Genomic DNA, 17750 nt, shown 5'->3' with positions numbered 1-17750 from the left:
AGTTTGTCCATGCATATGATAGGACAACAGGGCTTGTATTTAGAATCCAGTATTTGGAGGGAGTTTGGGAAGAATTCCGGCCTATTCAGGAGAAGACTATTCCACGCCTCCAGGCTTTGAAGAGGATTCCTAATTCCACCTTGGTTAGCGAGAACATTGTGCACAGTGGAGACATATACGATCTCCATGGCTAGTATTGTTCATTAGCCATGAAGAAATCAACTTATGAGAATGCCTAGTCGAGTTGTATGGAGATGGAAGGGTTGATTCAGGACATTCGGATGAAGATCCTTGCCTCGATTGAGGAATTGTTGGGTGTTGATGTTAGTGATGCTAGTGGTTTACACTTAGCCGAATTAAGAGACGATGAAATTTATGTATTTTGGCCAATTGGACTCTTTGAAGAAGAGTCAAATAGACGACTTGGTCTCTTTGTTGGTTCATGTTCATAGTTCGCAGAAGCTCATGCCAGATTGGGGGAACATTTTGGACGCTTGCTCGGATTCACTGGACGTGATTGATTTACAGCAGGATACCTTGCCTAGCATTTCAATGGAGGAGTTAGATTCAGTATTGGCTAGATTCTTGGAGTATGCTAGGAGAGAGAGAGATGCAAGGAGGAATCTTCTAGAAGATTCCCTATTTGATGACTAGGTATCTTTTTATTGGGCCATATGTTGGTGGCTCTATTTTGATGTAAACCCTAATTAGAGCAATTATAGGGTTTTGTTGGCATGATCTTGGCCATTGATCTTGTATCAATCTGGGCCATCCATTTTTTAAGAGACTCTATATATGCCTCCTTGCCTCTCATTTGTAAGAGAGTTTTTGTAGAATTGTTGGTATATGCTGCAGCTATTTGAATCATAATCATTGTTCAATTGTTGGTGATTTTGCTCTTCAAGTGTTGTCTTTGCATTCATGGTTCTCAATTCTTCCAAGTTAGATTAGAAATTTAGATTAGAATTTATTTTCATGTATGTTTGATTGAGTGAAAGATTAGTTGAATTTATTTGTGTGGAATCCTTAATCCATACCACAAGCCTCTTGCCGCTGGTAAGTGTGCCTTGTGTGGTCAACTGGAAATTTGAGTAAGCTTAACTTCAACTATTACACGTCCTTTGACAAGCATCAACTTGGATGGTGTCAACGTTTGATGGTGATAGCTTGAAAATCTTTAAGTATACCTTAGACGATTGCACTAAGCTTGTGTCGATACCTGTTTGTGAGACCTCGCCTAGTTTGATTCCACTAGATCTGTTCATCATTTCCTACATTCCTAGGCTTAGAATAGATTTCCTGAATCCTATTCCTTTTGCCCATTTTTTAGTAAGAATTAAAGTCCAGACCCATATTGATAAATCTTAAGTTGTCAGTACACCTATTCCGCATCTTCATGATCGAAGAATATAATCCAGGCATTTGCGTAAGTCCCCAAGTGAATATAACAATGCACATCAACCATTGAGTTACCCACTCGTCAAGCCCTGACATGTAGAAACCTTGGAATCATTTTAGTTGATCTCATGCTTAGCATCTGAGGTGATTTTGTTCAAGAGAGGGTAAATTACCTTGGTATTTTATTCTGAAATGTTATGTGCATAAAACACACATCAATAAGACCCAGAGTGATGTTGCTTCGGAAGATTATAAAATCACTACAGTAGACTTGGGTAAGCCTACTCAGGCTCAAGAGATCCAATATTTTGATGATTGTTGCAATGCCCTCAAAGCAAGACTAGCTAAGGAAAAGGAGAAAAGAATTAAGGTTGAGGAAGAGAATCAACAATGGAGAAGGTATGTTCTCTATCTAACTAAGCCACTTAATCATGAGGTACCAGTTACCCTCCGCAGCCTCTTTCGTAGGAGTCGATGAAAGATTATGAAGACATGAAGGGCACATTAAGGCAAGTTAAGGAATGGATCTCAGATGCTTCGGCACGGGCTGACATACTTGAGGAAAATTTGGTATCAATACATGAGTCGACTTCTTCATTAGTCAATAGAATTCAGGCTTTGGCTGCAAATTGGGAGGATATTGAAGAAATCCAAGATGGAATACTTCCACAATTGAGGATTATCCGCGGTTTGTCAAAGCAAGACTTGATAGATGCAGGTGTCATTCAGGTTGGTGATAAGTATGATTTTAACACTTGGTATTGTGCTTTGGTCACCAGGATTGAGGTCCTGAAGAAATCTGAGATTAAGTGTTTTGAGATTGAGAAGAATGTTAGAGAAATAATAAGTAATGTGTTTCATGTGGCATCAAAAATTCGGCAAAGAGAGGGCATGCGAGAAAAACACCTGCAAGTAGAGAACCTGAGAGCCAGAATTCAGTCGAGCTTTTTCAAAGTCTCGGGGATGATTGATAAAGGGGATCTCTCAAGAATTGCGAGTTTTCTCCTCATTGACGAAAACTTTCTTGCCCAAGCAGTTGAGTGGGAGTGCATCCTCGCCACGTGTATTGATGATGTGGACGTTGTCGACTTCCAGATTAGTAACTTGTTAAGTGTCACTATGGAAGAGGTTCGACTCATTGTGTCCAGATACATTGAATCTGCAAAAAGGGAAACTGGACACTCACCTTAGTGATAATAGCAACTGTGCCACTTGTCACTCTTTAGTTTTTTTGAACTGATAAGAGTTTTGAGAAACCCTAATTAGGGTTTGTAGCTTTCAATCTGGGCCCTTGATCACTGTTTGATCTTGACCGTTCATTGTTTTTTGAAAAACTATGTAAGGCTACCTCCTCTCATTTGGAGAGTGAGGTTTTTGATATATTGTTGCGTGAAGGTCATTTTTTCAAATAATACATTGCGTGTGCTCTTTCTCTTAAGGCTTTGTAATCTTTGTTGTCTGAGTGATTAGCATGGTTTCAATTTCCTCAACACAGTAATTAGAAGTTAATTTAGATTTGCTTTCAAAGTTGTTAGAGTTGAATGAAGGATTTGATAAGTATTAATTAACGGTGTATCTCCGCTCATACTTTTGGTGAATGGACAATTTCCATTTCACTGTGCAAAGTTAGTTTGAGCCTATCCCCTGTGTATGCCAAAACTTCGATCATAAGCACAACCCATTGAAGATTGCACCCGCTTTGTGTAGTTGTCCTTAGTGTGGTGAAGCAAAGTGCGGTTTCCCGAGAACACCCAGTTAATACCGTCTCTAGAATTCGTAGGTTGAGATCAACTTTTTTAAACCCTATCCCCTTTTTTCACTTTTTTAAAAGTCTAAATCCAAAAAATCCAAAAAAGAAAGAGTTTGAAATTGATAAATCTATCTAAGTCCAGAAGCTTGAAAGACATTAGTAAACATAAGTCCCCCTTGAGATTTTCAGCATATACTACCCAAGTAGCTATCCCACTAAAGTCGCTTGTTCGCACATATAGACCTTGGAATCAGCAGTGATTTTTCAGGAGAGGAAGTATTTTATTCTAATGTTTGGTAGATGATAAAACGTACACCAACATGCTCCAATGGTCTTCCCAATCTAAGATCCCAAAACCATCTCCCTGGGTCCGTCCAATTGGGGCATACAACATTATATTCTTAATCTTAATTAGTTGAATTTCTAAATACCCAACCCACTAATCAATTATTAATAATGTTATCACTTGCAAATTAAACCATAAACTCTTCATGTGGTTCCATATGTCTAGACCCCCTTCCTAGAGATCTAGTGCTTATAACCTAGGTCCAACACATGCAAGAGCTCACTCTCCCAAACACGGTCCAAGACCATAGGGTAAAAAACATAACAAGATACATCTTACAACAACATGAAACTCAACATGGGAAGCATCCAAAAGTCACTACAAAATTGATACAACTGAATCACAAAGATAGCCATCAACATACAATCGAGAGCCACTTAACAAGGACCGAGCCATAAGCTCATAATGCCAAAATGCAATTATAAAAATACATGAATCCAATAACATAGAATGATCCTCCACAACGAGGCACAACATAATCTCTCACTGGAGCTACAATTAACCATCCTCAACAGCAAGGAATCACTCAACTTGCTGGAGCAACATATCAAAACCTCAACGGACAAGCACAAAACCACTTGCCGGAGCCCAAATGGATTCACACATCACAAATAAATGGCACAGTGCCTCAAAACCATCAAACATAACAAAACAAGCCTCTGGAATAAAGACCAAGCAGAGAAATCAACCGAGGGACTCAAAAACCAACCCAAAAATATGTTGACACTACTTTGGCGCTAAGTTACCGGTTCTTCCCCTTTTGGCCTGGGTTAGGGTTCTGGTTCTTGCCCGGTCCTGGTTCTCCCCGGGTGCTCCTTGGGTTCCTCCCGAGTCCTTCCCTGGTGGTCGGGTTCCCTATGGGTCCTGCGTCGCAGGACCCACAGGGAACCCGACCACCTGGGAAGGACCCGGGTGGAACCCAGGTCGAACCCAGGAGGACCCGGGTGAACCCAGGCCCGTGGTTTCCAAAAAACAGGGCCACGGGTCAAAAAAACAATAAAAAACAATAAAAAAAGACTTTTTAAAATAGTTTTTTTATAATAAAACTCTAATTCGCCCCTTTATGACTTTTTAAAAAAGACTTGAAACTTGAATATTATCTTTTTTGCAAATTATGAATATGATATTAGACTTTAGTTATTAGTTTACTGATTACATTTGCGATATATGAATATTTATTGGCATTGGCAATTAATAATTATGGATTTATGATTTATGATTTATGATTTATGTATGGAAAGTCACATTGTATATTTTATTTTTGTATGGATTGTATATATTGAACATATATATAATATATGGGTATATATATATAATTAAAATATATATATATATATATATATATATATATATATATATATATATACGGACGAACCCGTACCCGTACCCAAGATTTTATTTTTTTTGCCGAATCCGTGAATCCGAACCCGAATCTGAACCCAAACCGGTAACTTAGCAGTTTGGCGCTATTGAAACCCATAGTAACGCTATTGTAACAAGGGACCAACTCACAAAAAATGGAATACAAAGATATTCAGATTTGCCCAGATTTAGGCATGGGCCTTACATTGGCATAAATACGACTGAGAAGTCACTAAAAGCCAATAAGAAACCAAAACAAAGCCTTGTTAAGGCCAACAATACAACGCATCCAAGAATTCCAACTTACTGACAATAACTTGCACATAAATGATTACAGACATATCCACTCCAGATCTAATCAAACCAAATGGACACAAGACAAGGTATACAACAACAAATAAACCTCACAAAACTAATCGTTACCACAATGCATTCATAGGCAAATTATAATCCACATATTAACATACACAAATGCCCTTTTCGGGCAATACAACACACAGATTCATAAAATCATATATAAATCTTTTTCTCCAAATATTACTCCCAATTACTGATAATAGAATAATCATTCATTCCCAAATCTCCCCAAACAATCTTTTAGCAGTCACGAAGAAAACAACTCTTTTCAAAAATTAAAATGCAAGAATGGAAAAAGATCTCGAACCTGGAAGTAGAGTGATGGTAATGTATTCGTAGAAGAGAAAAAATCCAAACTAACAAGCTTTCCAAAATTCAACCCAACCAAACAATTCTCCCTCCAAGCAATTCTAAAATTCAAAAGTCGCAGAAAGATATCCAGAAGCACACATAAAAATGCTCACAAAGCCAATAAATTGAATTTCATAAGCAATATGATCCATCATGAATAATGATCAAATATAGATCCATCATCATATCCAATACAATCATGAAATAGGGTTAGTGCATAACATGATACCATCAAATCATCATAAAGTAGACTAAGCTAGATTAATAAATTCCTTTGATGTACAAAAGATAAGATAAATTAGGGAGGGACACTACATAGGACTTGTGTTTGTTCACCCTTTGGGAGCAGCTATGGTGAATGTCATGATTCCATCCATGGGAGTAGCCATGGTGGTTGTGTTCATGTGTAATTCCATTCATGGAAGTAGCCATGATGGACCCACCCTCTGAGAGTAGCCATGGTGGTTGTGTTCATTTGCATTTTTCATGGGAGAAGCCATGATGGTTGTTATCATGTGACTTGGTTATTCAAAAGGAATCCTCCCTAGCTAAGAGGGAGTGTTGATGTGTAGCTAGGTCGGATCCCTTCTAGGGCCGACCTAGTAAAATGCTAAGTGGCCTGTTGGCCTTAGCATTTTGGCATCTTACTTTGTGTAAATGTGTAAACCCTATTTGGGCGATGGGTGTAATTTGTATTACATGTAACCTGTATGAATGATATAGGTCAAGTCCTATACTAATGTAACTTGTGAATTAAATTGCAACTTGGCGCCAAAACTATACAAGGCCGACCAAGGGTAATTAAATGGATCATTCCCTATATATGTAAGATCAATTGAATATGACATCATCATCAAGCAATCTATCTGTCATTCATTTGTGCGAATAATCTTTGCATCAACGAATAACTAAAGGGCAACAGCTTGAGGTTCGGTTATCATCATAGAGCAGCGAATTGAAGTCCCAGTCAGCGAACCTATTCAGGTCTGGCGAAATCCTATTTTATGCTGAGCAATCAACTTCTAGGTAAAGCGAACTTGCTGGGCAAACTCTTCCTTACTGGGCGAACTCTTCCTAGGCTGGGCGAACTATCATTCTGGGCTGCCGAACCTGCTATGTACTACTGAATTCTTGTTCATACTGAGCGACCTCTCTCCAAGAGAAGCGAACTCCGATATATGATCAGCAATCTGCATTCTGGGTGGTGATATCAAGTCTGATCAGATCTATATATCAGATAAGTAATTGTGTGCCCTAAGAAGGGTTAAGATTGTAATCTGCTACCGTGTTTATCCTAATCTGATCTGAGACATTCTTGCTGGGTTTTTCACCTCCAAGAGGGATGTTTTCCCAGGGTATCAGTGTTATGTGTGTTGCATTTGTTATTTTCTGTTTACTGTTATCAGTCTGATCCTAAAATTAACATTACATGCGTATGTTTGTGCCTCGAATACATGCAATGTACTGTTAACAGCCGTGCCTTGCAATGAGATTTTCAAATGTTAAGGATGAACAACTACTTCCTACTGGAAAAGAGGGTAACAGGTCGCTGCAAACAAACTTTGAAGGAATATCAATTTGAACATGTGATTCCAGGAGTTGAAAGACTTTGTTGCATTCAAAGTTAAATCTAGGTGGATGAATATCATCAATACAAATCTTGATTCAATATGATCTAATTTTTTATTCAACTCATGAGATTGCAAACATAGTAGTGCAAGTACAAAGATGGCACAAAAAACAATATTTCAGCAGTATACGCATAAAATTTACTATCCTTTTGAATATCTTGTTCCCGAGACATTTATAAATTACAATCAATTGTTTTTAGGGATTTGAGAATTATAATTAAATATTTGAAAAAGAAATGTTTTAAAGAAAACTTATCCAAGAGCTATAGAAAAAATTGGAAATAAAAAACTTAAAAGCAAATCTATTTCAAAACATTGAAATAATAAAGCAGCTTAAACATAGTTGATCCACAATTGCCTCAAAATAGTAATTGATTGAAAATAACCATTCTTGATATAGACATTGGTAAAACTAGCAATTTGCACATGAGTGACCTTTGAGATTCCGAAACAACCTTAGATTTGCAATTCACTAGATCTTCTGATGAAACCCCAAATCTTTAACGATTCATGTTGATGATATGAATCTGAAAAAGTCTTAGTTTCATTGATTCTGCATCAAACTCTGGCTGAAAATATATCACTTTGAGTGTTCTGAAATTGTAACATATATCCTTCACCACATATATTAATATTCGTATGTAAGCTTGTTGAGAAGAGGACAAAATAACAGTTTAGGAATTGAAAAATGTCTCAAGCATTTGGCACATGTAAAAGTTTGAATATTTGAGGATGTGAAGCCTTGTGAAAATGAAGAAAAACCTTCCTTATCAGTCCAAATTGGCATCTCAATGTAACCACTTCTGCACACTGCTCAAATGGCAAGTACTTTGTTGAAAGCTCAATAAGATCACTGTTATATTGCTGCCAACTGTTCACAACCTCCCTAAAATGATGACTGAAAATTCCTCTGAAATCACTCAGCCTATTGGAAACAAATATGATCATCATGCATGCTTTAAATTGGCTTTTTTTGGCTTTATTAGGTTGATTGAAAACAAGTATGGCTCCGTCTTTTTTAAGAATCTGGCTATGTGTGATAGTATTGCATGCCTCATTGATATCTTCACCTGTTGCCTAAACATAGGTACAAATGTGGAATGATAGCCAGCTTAGAATTTCTGGATGGCTTAGCCATCACTAAAGTGTACTGAAAATTGCCTTTGAAATACCAGACACGTTTAGTCTGCTGGAAACTAATATGATCATCATTGGCTTTTTTGCTTTATTGGGCTGATTGGAAACATGTATGATGCCACCTTTTTAAGAGTTTGGCTGTTTGAGACAGTATGGCAAACATAGGCAGAAATTTGGTTTGGTGGCAGAAGTTTTGGATTAGCCATCACCAAAGTGCACCAGGCAAGTTTTTTTGAATGGAGTCTTGGCCATGTTGAAATGGCAGGTGAAAATATTGCCAGTCAAACCAAGTTAGAATCACACCACTTGAATGCTTTCCCCTAAAACCTAAACATAGGCCAAGTTCTAGACTTTTTTCGCCACCTTTTTCTTGCCTTGGTAGAAATAATTGATGGTTAGGCCAAAGGGAAGTTATTCATGGTGGAAAAGCATGATGGTTATGCCATGCTTGGTGTGTGTTGCAGTGTCCCTACCCAAATAAAAATTAACAAACTTGTTAATTCTTCAACTTGAAGCACAGATACATTTCATCAAATAGTTTGTGGAACATTGAACCAATCAATATTTTTGAGGAACAGTTGCAACTATCCTTTATTATCATAGACATATTCACAAACAGTTGTTATGAATTGAGCAAATAGTTGTCATATAACCCACATTGGGCAACTACTTGACAAATGCATGGAAGGAAATTGCATACAAATAAACACTGAAATGAATGAACTGATTTTTCTTATTTTTTGACAATGAGACCAAATCAGTCATACAATTGAATACAAATTTAATCGATTGATGTTTCAGAAAATGCAGTCAATTTACTAACCAATTTGCTGATTGTTCACAATTTTCTGATATAATTGGAATAGTATGTTGTGCACACAAATCTGCTTCTGATATGAGCAAAAATCTGATTACTGTTGGCTGTCTTGCTCTGAAAACTATCTTCTTGCTGATTGTATGCTTTTCTAAAACTGATTATAGACTGCTATAATAGAAAATCAGCTTCACCAAATGACGCAACAGTAGTCTGAAATCTGTAAGTTGACTGATTGAATATAATAATTAGCAGCTAATATTAAGTCCTGTAGCTGAAATAAGTCATATTTATGATACGCTAGCTGATCCCCAAAAATAGCAGCAATACTCAAAAACCTAGAAATGATATTTTGATATTTCAATTCTTCAATGCAAGTTTCCACAAATCTCATAACATTTAGCACACTGACAATCTCCATATGTAATTGCTCCAATGAATGTTGATGATTTTTGTCCCCAACCCAATATCTTCAGCTCACGATTCTATAGATGATATCACTCTCAAATGCCTAGGAGGGTTTTCATCACCAAAACCATTCTTATCTTAGGGTTTTCATCCTAGACTTAGAAGATGAACATAGTTTTTTCTATTAGATTTAAGTAAAACACATTACAAAAGGAGGATGATTTCATCTATCCACAGTGATCATCAGCTAGTATCCAAAAGAACTAGATCGGAAAGTATATACTATAAAAATACAACATATGATAAGTCAAGTCATAAAACAGCTAACTATATGAAATCTCTCCATCAGGAGTGCTGGTATCTCCCACTGTCTCAATCCAAGCTGTCCATCCCTGAGGTCCTTCTCTCCACAGCAGCTCCTTACCCCATAAGATAGGGTCAACATATGGGTGCATAACCGGCTTAGCTACTGGAATAGTCTGACCTTGAGGCTGTGCCTCCATTGTCCTCCGGTGGTTGAGTTCTCTGATGAAGTCTTCCAGACCAATTTTGAACGGGTTTTTTTCCATAGAGCTTCTGTTCCAGGTAAACCTGTGTGAGATCTCCCGGCAAAACACCCTGGCAGATTTATCTTGAAGTAGCCTCTCAAATTTCGTACTGGCAAGCCACATGGCTACTGTAACCTGCATGTCATTATCATAAATAATGATTCTTCTGAGAGACAAAGTAAGGAATCTGTCTCTGCCACTGAACACATTATCATTCTTGAATTTCCAAATTAACCACAGCAATTCAACAGAAAAAATGGAACAAAAAATATTAAGATCTTTTTTAATGCCATGGACACAACCAGAAATAATCTCATGAATGAAGATATTAACACCAATGTTTAACCCAAAGATGTTCCAAACTTCTCTAGCAAAAAGGCAGTCCAGAAATATGTGTGCAACAGATTTGGGCAATCTACAAATGGAACAAATGGAGGGTTCGCCACATGGTAATCAAGATGAACATAGTTCAAGTTTTCAAGTGAAGAAATATAATGAACAATGGATGATCAATCTCTTGTTGCCCAAGCCCTCCTTAAATAGCTTTTTCGTTGCTTTTAAGAATACATTTTATTTTGTTTTTTGTTGTTTTTCTGGAAAAAATAATTTTTTTTTTTAGAAAATATATTTTTTTAATCTCTTTTCTTCCCAAGTTACTTGAAATCCCCCTTTTAATATAACTTTACATTTGGGCCGAAAAATAAGTCACTTTTATGTCTCCATATACAACCCTTTTTTAAATAATTAAATATAAGTTGCAACAACTTAAATATATAATTATTTAATAATTTAATTATTTTCTGCACTGTTGTGAGCACCCATTGTGATTTATGAATAGAAAGCGGTGGAGTGAGAAAGTTCACTAGCTAGCATATAGGAAGATACATCGATGGTTTTTCTTTTGACTGGAAGAATTCTTTGAAAGGATTATGTAACATTCCTTGTGTTGATATTTGCAAATAGGCCCAATATTTGAGGAAGTGGCAACCATGGTGGTTTAAATGGTGGCTAGTTTTTATTTTATTTTATTTAGATTGCTCCTGTTTTTCATTTTGCGTGATCGTGTTTCTACCAGTATGCGAGGGCCTTTCTTGAAACTTTAATTATGCCCCATCCAAGTTGAAAGATCACAAATGTTTCCTAAAGATTAAAATAATATAAAGTGGAGTTGGTTGACCTCCACTATCTACAGTCTTCTGCTCAATTTCAAAAGATTTCCATTAATAATCCTTTGAATTTTAAATCGCTATTTGCTTAACTGTCTTAATATTATTACCAATAATATATTAAAGGGGTAAATTTTTTTTTCTACTTGGACCAATATACCAAGAAAAATTCTCAATATTAATTTTTTTGAAAACATATGGCACTCTTAAAAGTAACAATTGCAATGGAATGTCCCAGATGATGTGAGATGTCTAAATGGCAGGATGTCTAGATCTTGGAGTTATGTTATATACATGGATATTCCGTCAAAATATTCTCCAGACCTAAAACTGAAATAGGAACAATCAGCAGCCCTTTCTTGTAAGGGGATAATTAAGAAGCTCTAAATAGTTTCTGCAAACCAACCCCTTAGTAATGGGATGCTTCTGAATTCTATGCTTACAAAGTAAATTGTTTTTTATTTTTTGTTTGCAATTTCATTTTTGTGATACTTTGCAGTGAAACAGATTCATCATTTCCATTGGAGTACTTGATTATATTATTTATTTTGATGCAGGTATGCAAACACACATTTTCCTTTTCACCAGTTTATGCAGAAAATGCTCCAGCAAGATTGCCTTTTCAGGAGTTCTTGGTTGGTATGGCAACAAAAGCATGCTGTGCTTTGCACTTTTGTTTGCGTCTGGTATTTGTTGTCTCAGTCTGGTTCATTATCATACCATTCACAACATTTTGGATCTGGCGGTTAACATTTGTCCGGAGTTTTGTGGAAGCTAGAAAAGTGTTTTTGGGCCGCATTTCCCCCACCCTTTTGCTGTCAGACTGTTTTAATGGATTGATTCTTTCTGCGTGCATTGTATTTATTTTTCTTTGTGCCACTTCTTTGAGAGATTATTTCAGGCATCTTCGAGAACTTAGAGGACAGGATGCAGAGAGACAAGATGATGGCATGGAGAGGCATGCTTTACGGGCTGGAAGGCGATTACCTGCTCAAGGGAATAGGGCTAATGTAGGTGGCAGAAATGGTGAAGTTGTTCAGGCCATTGCTGGTGCAGGGCAATTGATAAGGAGAAATGCCGAAAATGTAGCTGCTCATTTGGAAATGCAGGCTGCACGTCTTGAGGCACATGTTGAGCAAATTTTTGATGTTGTTGATGATGCAGATGGAGTAGAAGATGTTCCATTTGATGAACTGGTCGGGATGCAAGGACCTGTATTCCATTTGGTGGAAAATGCAATAACGGTGAGTTTATGGCACCTTTGCCTGTGGTGTGTTGAGACTGCTGCATGTCTTTGAACATGTTGATTTCCTTTACCTCCTTTGTCTGGCATTTTCATTTTCTTTATGTTGTTGAAACTTGAAAGGATGGCTGATAGCCTTATAGGTTACCGAGAACTAGCAATCTTTTTAGATATGACAATGCTGTTCTCTATGAAGTAATATTTATGCAACGACTTGGAAAATTAACATCTATTAACTCTTTATCCACACAATAGCATTTGTCTACAACTGTTTTATTTCATTTCAGTTCCTCTACGTCAGTTTTATCTGCAATTTATTTGTTGCAAATGTATTTCAGCAGACTGAAATTATAGGTTTGGCCTGTTTTGCTTCTGTTCAAATTTATCCCTAATTAGTATTTTTTATCAGGTCCTGGCTAGCAATGTGATATTTCTGGGTGTTGTGATCTGGCTTCCTTTTACACTGGGACGGATATTTCTCTTCATAGGATCTAGACTAGTGGTAACTACTACTAGTAAATTACTTATGGGAGACATATCTTCTACAAATCTATCATCAGCTATTGCTAATATCACATTGAAAAATACTCTTCAATCTATGGTAAATTTATCAGCTGGCACTCAAGTGGAATCTATTTTTGGTGAGGCAAAACAATCATTTGCAGAAAATCTGATGATGCACACAACACAGCAAGATGAACCTTCAACTGTATTTGAAAGTGGAAATCCTTTAAATCTGTTAACAATTGCTGGAGTTATGGGCTTGCAGCTTTCTGATGTTGCAACTCTAGCTGTGGGTTACATGGTAATATTTGGTCTGGTTTTTTGTTATTTCGGGCTTATAGCTTTGATCCGCTACAACAGGGGTGAACCTTTGACAATGGGTAGGATCTATGGCATAGCCTCTGTAGCAGAAGCTATCCCTTCTCTTGCTAGACAATTTATGGCTGGCATAAAATATTTAATGACAATGTTGAAGGTTGTATTTCTTTTAGTAATCGAGCTTGGAATTTTTCCTTTATTGTGTGGATGGTGGCTGGATGTTTGTACTATTAGTATGCTTGGAACAACAATTACTCAGCGAGTGGCGTTCTTCCGGTCTTCATTGCTAACAAGCTCCTTGTTACATTGGCTTGTGGGGATCATATACATGTTACAGATAAGCATTTTTGTTAGTCTTCTTAGACGGGTATGCTCCTCCTCTCTGTGAAATCTTGTTTCATTTTTTCCAAGGACCATGGCAATGATTCTGTGTTGCTGGATGTTGCAGTTAATACATTATTGCAAATTGAGTTCCTAAAAATTCCTTATTTTTTTATAGTATAAACTAATATAAGCTAATGATTAGTTAATGTGCTGTACAGGTTCTTCGTCCTGGGGTTCTGTATTTTCTCAGAGATCCTGCTGATCCAAACTATAATCCATTTCGTGATCTTATTGATGATCCTTTACATAAACATGCTCGACGTGTCCTCCTTTCTGTTGTGGTTTATGGAAGTTTGATTGTAATGCTTGTTTTCTTACCAGTCAAAGTTGCAATGTATTTGATACCATCAATGTTCCCTCTAGATATATCGTAAGTTTAACATTATTTTGCAGTAGATTGTCTGTTCTAAGTTATTAATTATACAATCTCATAAGTTCTTAACCGTAGATTCTCATTCATGCTGCAGAGTTTCTGATCCCTTTACTGAGATTCCTGCAGACATGCTTCTGTTTCAAATTTGCACTCCGTTTGCCATTGAGCATTTAAAGCCGCGGGCAACAATTAAGAAGTTACTGTTCCACTGGTTTAAGATGGTTGGGTGGATTCTTGGTTTGACAGAATATTTAATACCAAATCCGGATGTCAATAATGGACAAGATGCTGGAATCGCTGAGGATGAAAGACGAGACAGATTGCATGATATCCATAATGGTCAGGCAGAAGCACTAAACCATAATAGGGTAGCCTTTCCAATCTATGGGCAGAACAATAGGATAGTGCATGAAAATGAAAATGCAGAACCGAATATAGATGATGCTGGAGAGTTTGCTGAGGATGGTCATGAAGATTTCAAAGAGTATGCCTTTTTATACAAACTATATATTGCATCTTTTATGAGAAAATACAGCTGATATTAATTTTGAAAACATCTTTTTCATTTCAGAGAAATACCTTCTTTTAGATGTCATTCTTTTGTTCCTACCATTATGTTTGGTTTTCTATAATTTTTTTTGCCCTACTACTTTTTCTCTGACACGAGAAATGTTTTTTAGTTATTGCAAAAATATTAGTTTCAACATTTTTGAAGTCCATCAGTAGAAAACTTTCTGTATGTTTTAAAAAGGTAATATTTGTGTATGATTGGAAGGCAATGCTTATGAGTTGGTTTTAACTTCAGTTTGAAATATAGTTCTATGCAGCTAAGTTCTAACTATCGATTGTAAGTTTTAGAAGAGGGGTGCAGCATTCCTATAGGAAGCCATTGCCTTGTAAGTTCTCTGTAGCTCTTAATTTTTAAAGGGTGACTTAGGAGTAAAATGCAATGGCTCTACTGTTTGTTGTCGGACAATGTTTGGTTCACGTTGGCTGTTATGCATCTCTATGCTGCTTGCACTCGTGTTGGTGGCTTACCTGATGTTGATACTTAAACGAGAGAAGATAACTAAGTTGTGGTTAAAATAGATGTTGATCAACATAGCACAGAAGTTGTGATTTTACCAGATCAATTAGAAACACAATGCAGTCCATTACCCTTTCTGTTTCATCTGATTAGGCATATCATAAAATCTCATTCTAAAACTAAGTGCATTGCATTTTGTACATTGCTGAATATGTTCAGCCTTCATAACTGCTTGCAAAAGGGATCTGAATGCTCACATCAATTAAATCTTTTTTTGGGAAAGCAGGAAATCCAGTTATAAATCTTGCTAGTGTGCTCTTGACAATATGCACTTAGCTCGCTCATATTTGACAATACGATATTCAGTTACAAAACTAACTTTGAATTGACATATGGAGTAGGACCCAGGTATTGACTAAAGGTATGGATTTATCTCAAAATGGTGAATTACTTGTAAGTCCAGAATCCTTGATTAGAGCTGGTGCCCATTCAAAATTTCTTTTCAAAAACTAGGTTCCATAAATCTGGCCATGTTAACAAGGTGTATGGTATATGCTAGAGTTAAAAAGACAGCCTTACATGTTTCTTTTGATATGTCAATACACTGGTTTTCATGGAATTGATCTTGTTTGAATATGGGCTTTAGTTGCCCCTGTTTCAAGAAGCTATTTTGTGAGTTCTGAATGATTAGGTAGTATTTCAATGAAATGTGTGAAAATTAAATGCAAGATCTCCATGACTGACGGAAAAGAAAGCACACACATTCAATAAATCTTCTGCACAAGAATACAAATATCAGTAAACTCTAAAGAGCCAGTGAGATGAGATTTACATTTGTAACGTCTCCCCTAAAACATAACTTAGAGGGCCTAGAAAGATGAGGCATTTACTCGCCAAAAATTGTACAAAGGTATTGGATTCAGTTCAAAAACCAGCCTTAAGTTTATATTGAAAGATGCTCTGCAATTTTGCAGTTGTTAAAGGTAAAGGGGGTACAGTTATCTTGTTGGATAGGAAGTGGCCAATTATGTTAAGGATTTTGGTGTCTTTCCTTGTAATAGGAGTGTGGGTGATTCTTGAAAAGAATTGAGTCTAAATTTGGTATTTGCTTGGTTTATGCCCCCAATAAATACAATATATAATTGGAAGATTGGATATGACCTGGAAGGGCAATGAACAATTTTTTTGGAATAGAATAAAAACAGTTTGAACTTGGCTGACCTCTTGGAAAGAGTTAAAGATGTTAGCAAAGGTATATGGTTCACCCAGTTTAGTGCCCAGAAGAGTGGAAAGAGGATATATCACAGGCTGGACAGATTTTATGCAAACAAGGACTTATTTTATTTCGAGAAAAAAGGGAGATGGAAGCTTTATCAATGTTATCCCTAGCAATCTTTCTTGTCACCATCCTATTGATGCAAAAAGATCAGACTGCAGAAGTTTTTAGGAGCAGAGAAAGTCAGGAAGTCAAGTAGCTTTAAACTTAATACTAGCCTTCTCCATAATCAAGACTTTATTGATGGGCTCTTCACTATTAGAGAAATTAACAGAAAATTGTCCAATAAGATGTCACAAATTGATCAATGGAACAATAATGTGAGCAGCTGAAAATGTCTTTTCCGAGCTGTTGGGAAGAAATTGGCTCTAGAAAACAGATTCAAAGAGAACAGATTACAAGAAAAACTCCTGTATTGTGAGAAGCTCTTACAAGATGACCTAGATAATTACACTCTTGTAGAGAACTTAATTGATGCCAAACATGAGTTAAGGAAAATTCAGACAGAAAATTTAAGGTTTGAAGACCAAAGTCAAATTGAATTGGATTTAAGAAGGTGACAGAGGATCCCAATTCTTTTTCGATTATATAAGGCTAAGAATGTGAAGGAGGATTTGGGCCAATTATCATTCATAATGTTCAGATTGCCAGTACAGAGGATATCTAAAAGGAATTATATAAATTTAATCAGGACCTCTTTTTGGCTGAAGACTATAGTAATCCATGTAAGGATGCTCAGGAGATTTGCAAGAATATCATTCCCAGGGTGATTGAAAAGGATGATATGGAAGAACTTAGTGAGGACATCAACCAGGATGAAATTAGTATGGTAATTAGCTCTTTCCACAATGGTAGGCCCCCTGGTATTGATTGTCTACCAGCTGAGTTTAATAAAAAATGTCAGTTGGATTAGCCAAGACTTGCTGAATCTATATAGGGAGGCTAAAGAGAAAGGAACCCTAGACAATGGGATCAATAGAGGAGTCATCAAGCTTTTACCCAAAGAGGGGGATAGAGATTTAATTAAAAATTTGCAGCCCATTACCCTCCTTAATGTCTCATATAAGATCGTGGCAAAATTGCAAGCAATTAGATTGAAAGGGATCTTGCCTAAGTTTATTAACAAACTTAATGATTAGCTGTGAAGCTATGGAATGGGCTAGATACTCTGGGCAAGATGTGGGAATGTTTTGTATTGATTTTGAAAAAGCTCTTGACAGAATTGTATGGCCCGTTATCCTTCTGATGCTTGAGGCTTTTGGTTTTCTAATATTTTTTTTGTAGTATGGTGGGTAACTTTTTCAAAGATGCTAATACCCAGATTGATATTAATGGCTCACTTTCTGATCTCATCTCT

General features: G+C 36.6%; 1 protein-coding gene across 1 annotated transcript in view; it reads left to right on the top strand.

Annotated features, from left to right (window-relative positions):
- LOC131065759 (probable E3 ubiquitin ligase SUD1) overlaps positions 1 to 17750 on the top strand; it is a 96060-nt gene that overhangs the window by 68169 nt on the left and 10141 nt on the right. The window contains exons 2-5 of the mRNA XM_058000402.2: positions 11826 to 12512; positions 12921 to 13700; positions 13876 to 14087; positions 14185 to 14574. Coding sequence (XP_057856385.1) covers positions 11826 to 12512; positions 12921 to 13700; positions 13876 to 14087; positions 14185 to 14574 — 2069 coding nt within the window. The remainder of the gene's footprint in view (positions 1 to 11825; positions 12513 to 12920; positions 13701 to 13875; positions 14088 to 14184; positions 14575 to 17750) is intronic.

Source organism: Cryptomeria japonica, chromosome 7 (assembly GCF_030272615.1).
Source record: "Cryptomeria japonica chromosome 7, Sugi_1.0, whole genome shotgun sequence".
NCBI lineage: Eukaryota > Viridiplantae > Streptophyta > Pinopsida > Cupressales > Cupressaceae > Cryptomeria > Cryptomeria japonica.
This window is presented reverse-complemented; position numbering and strand designations above follow the sequence as displayed.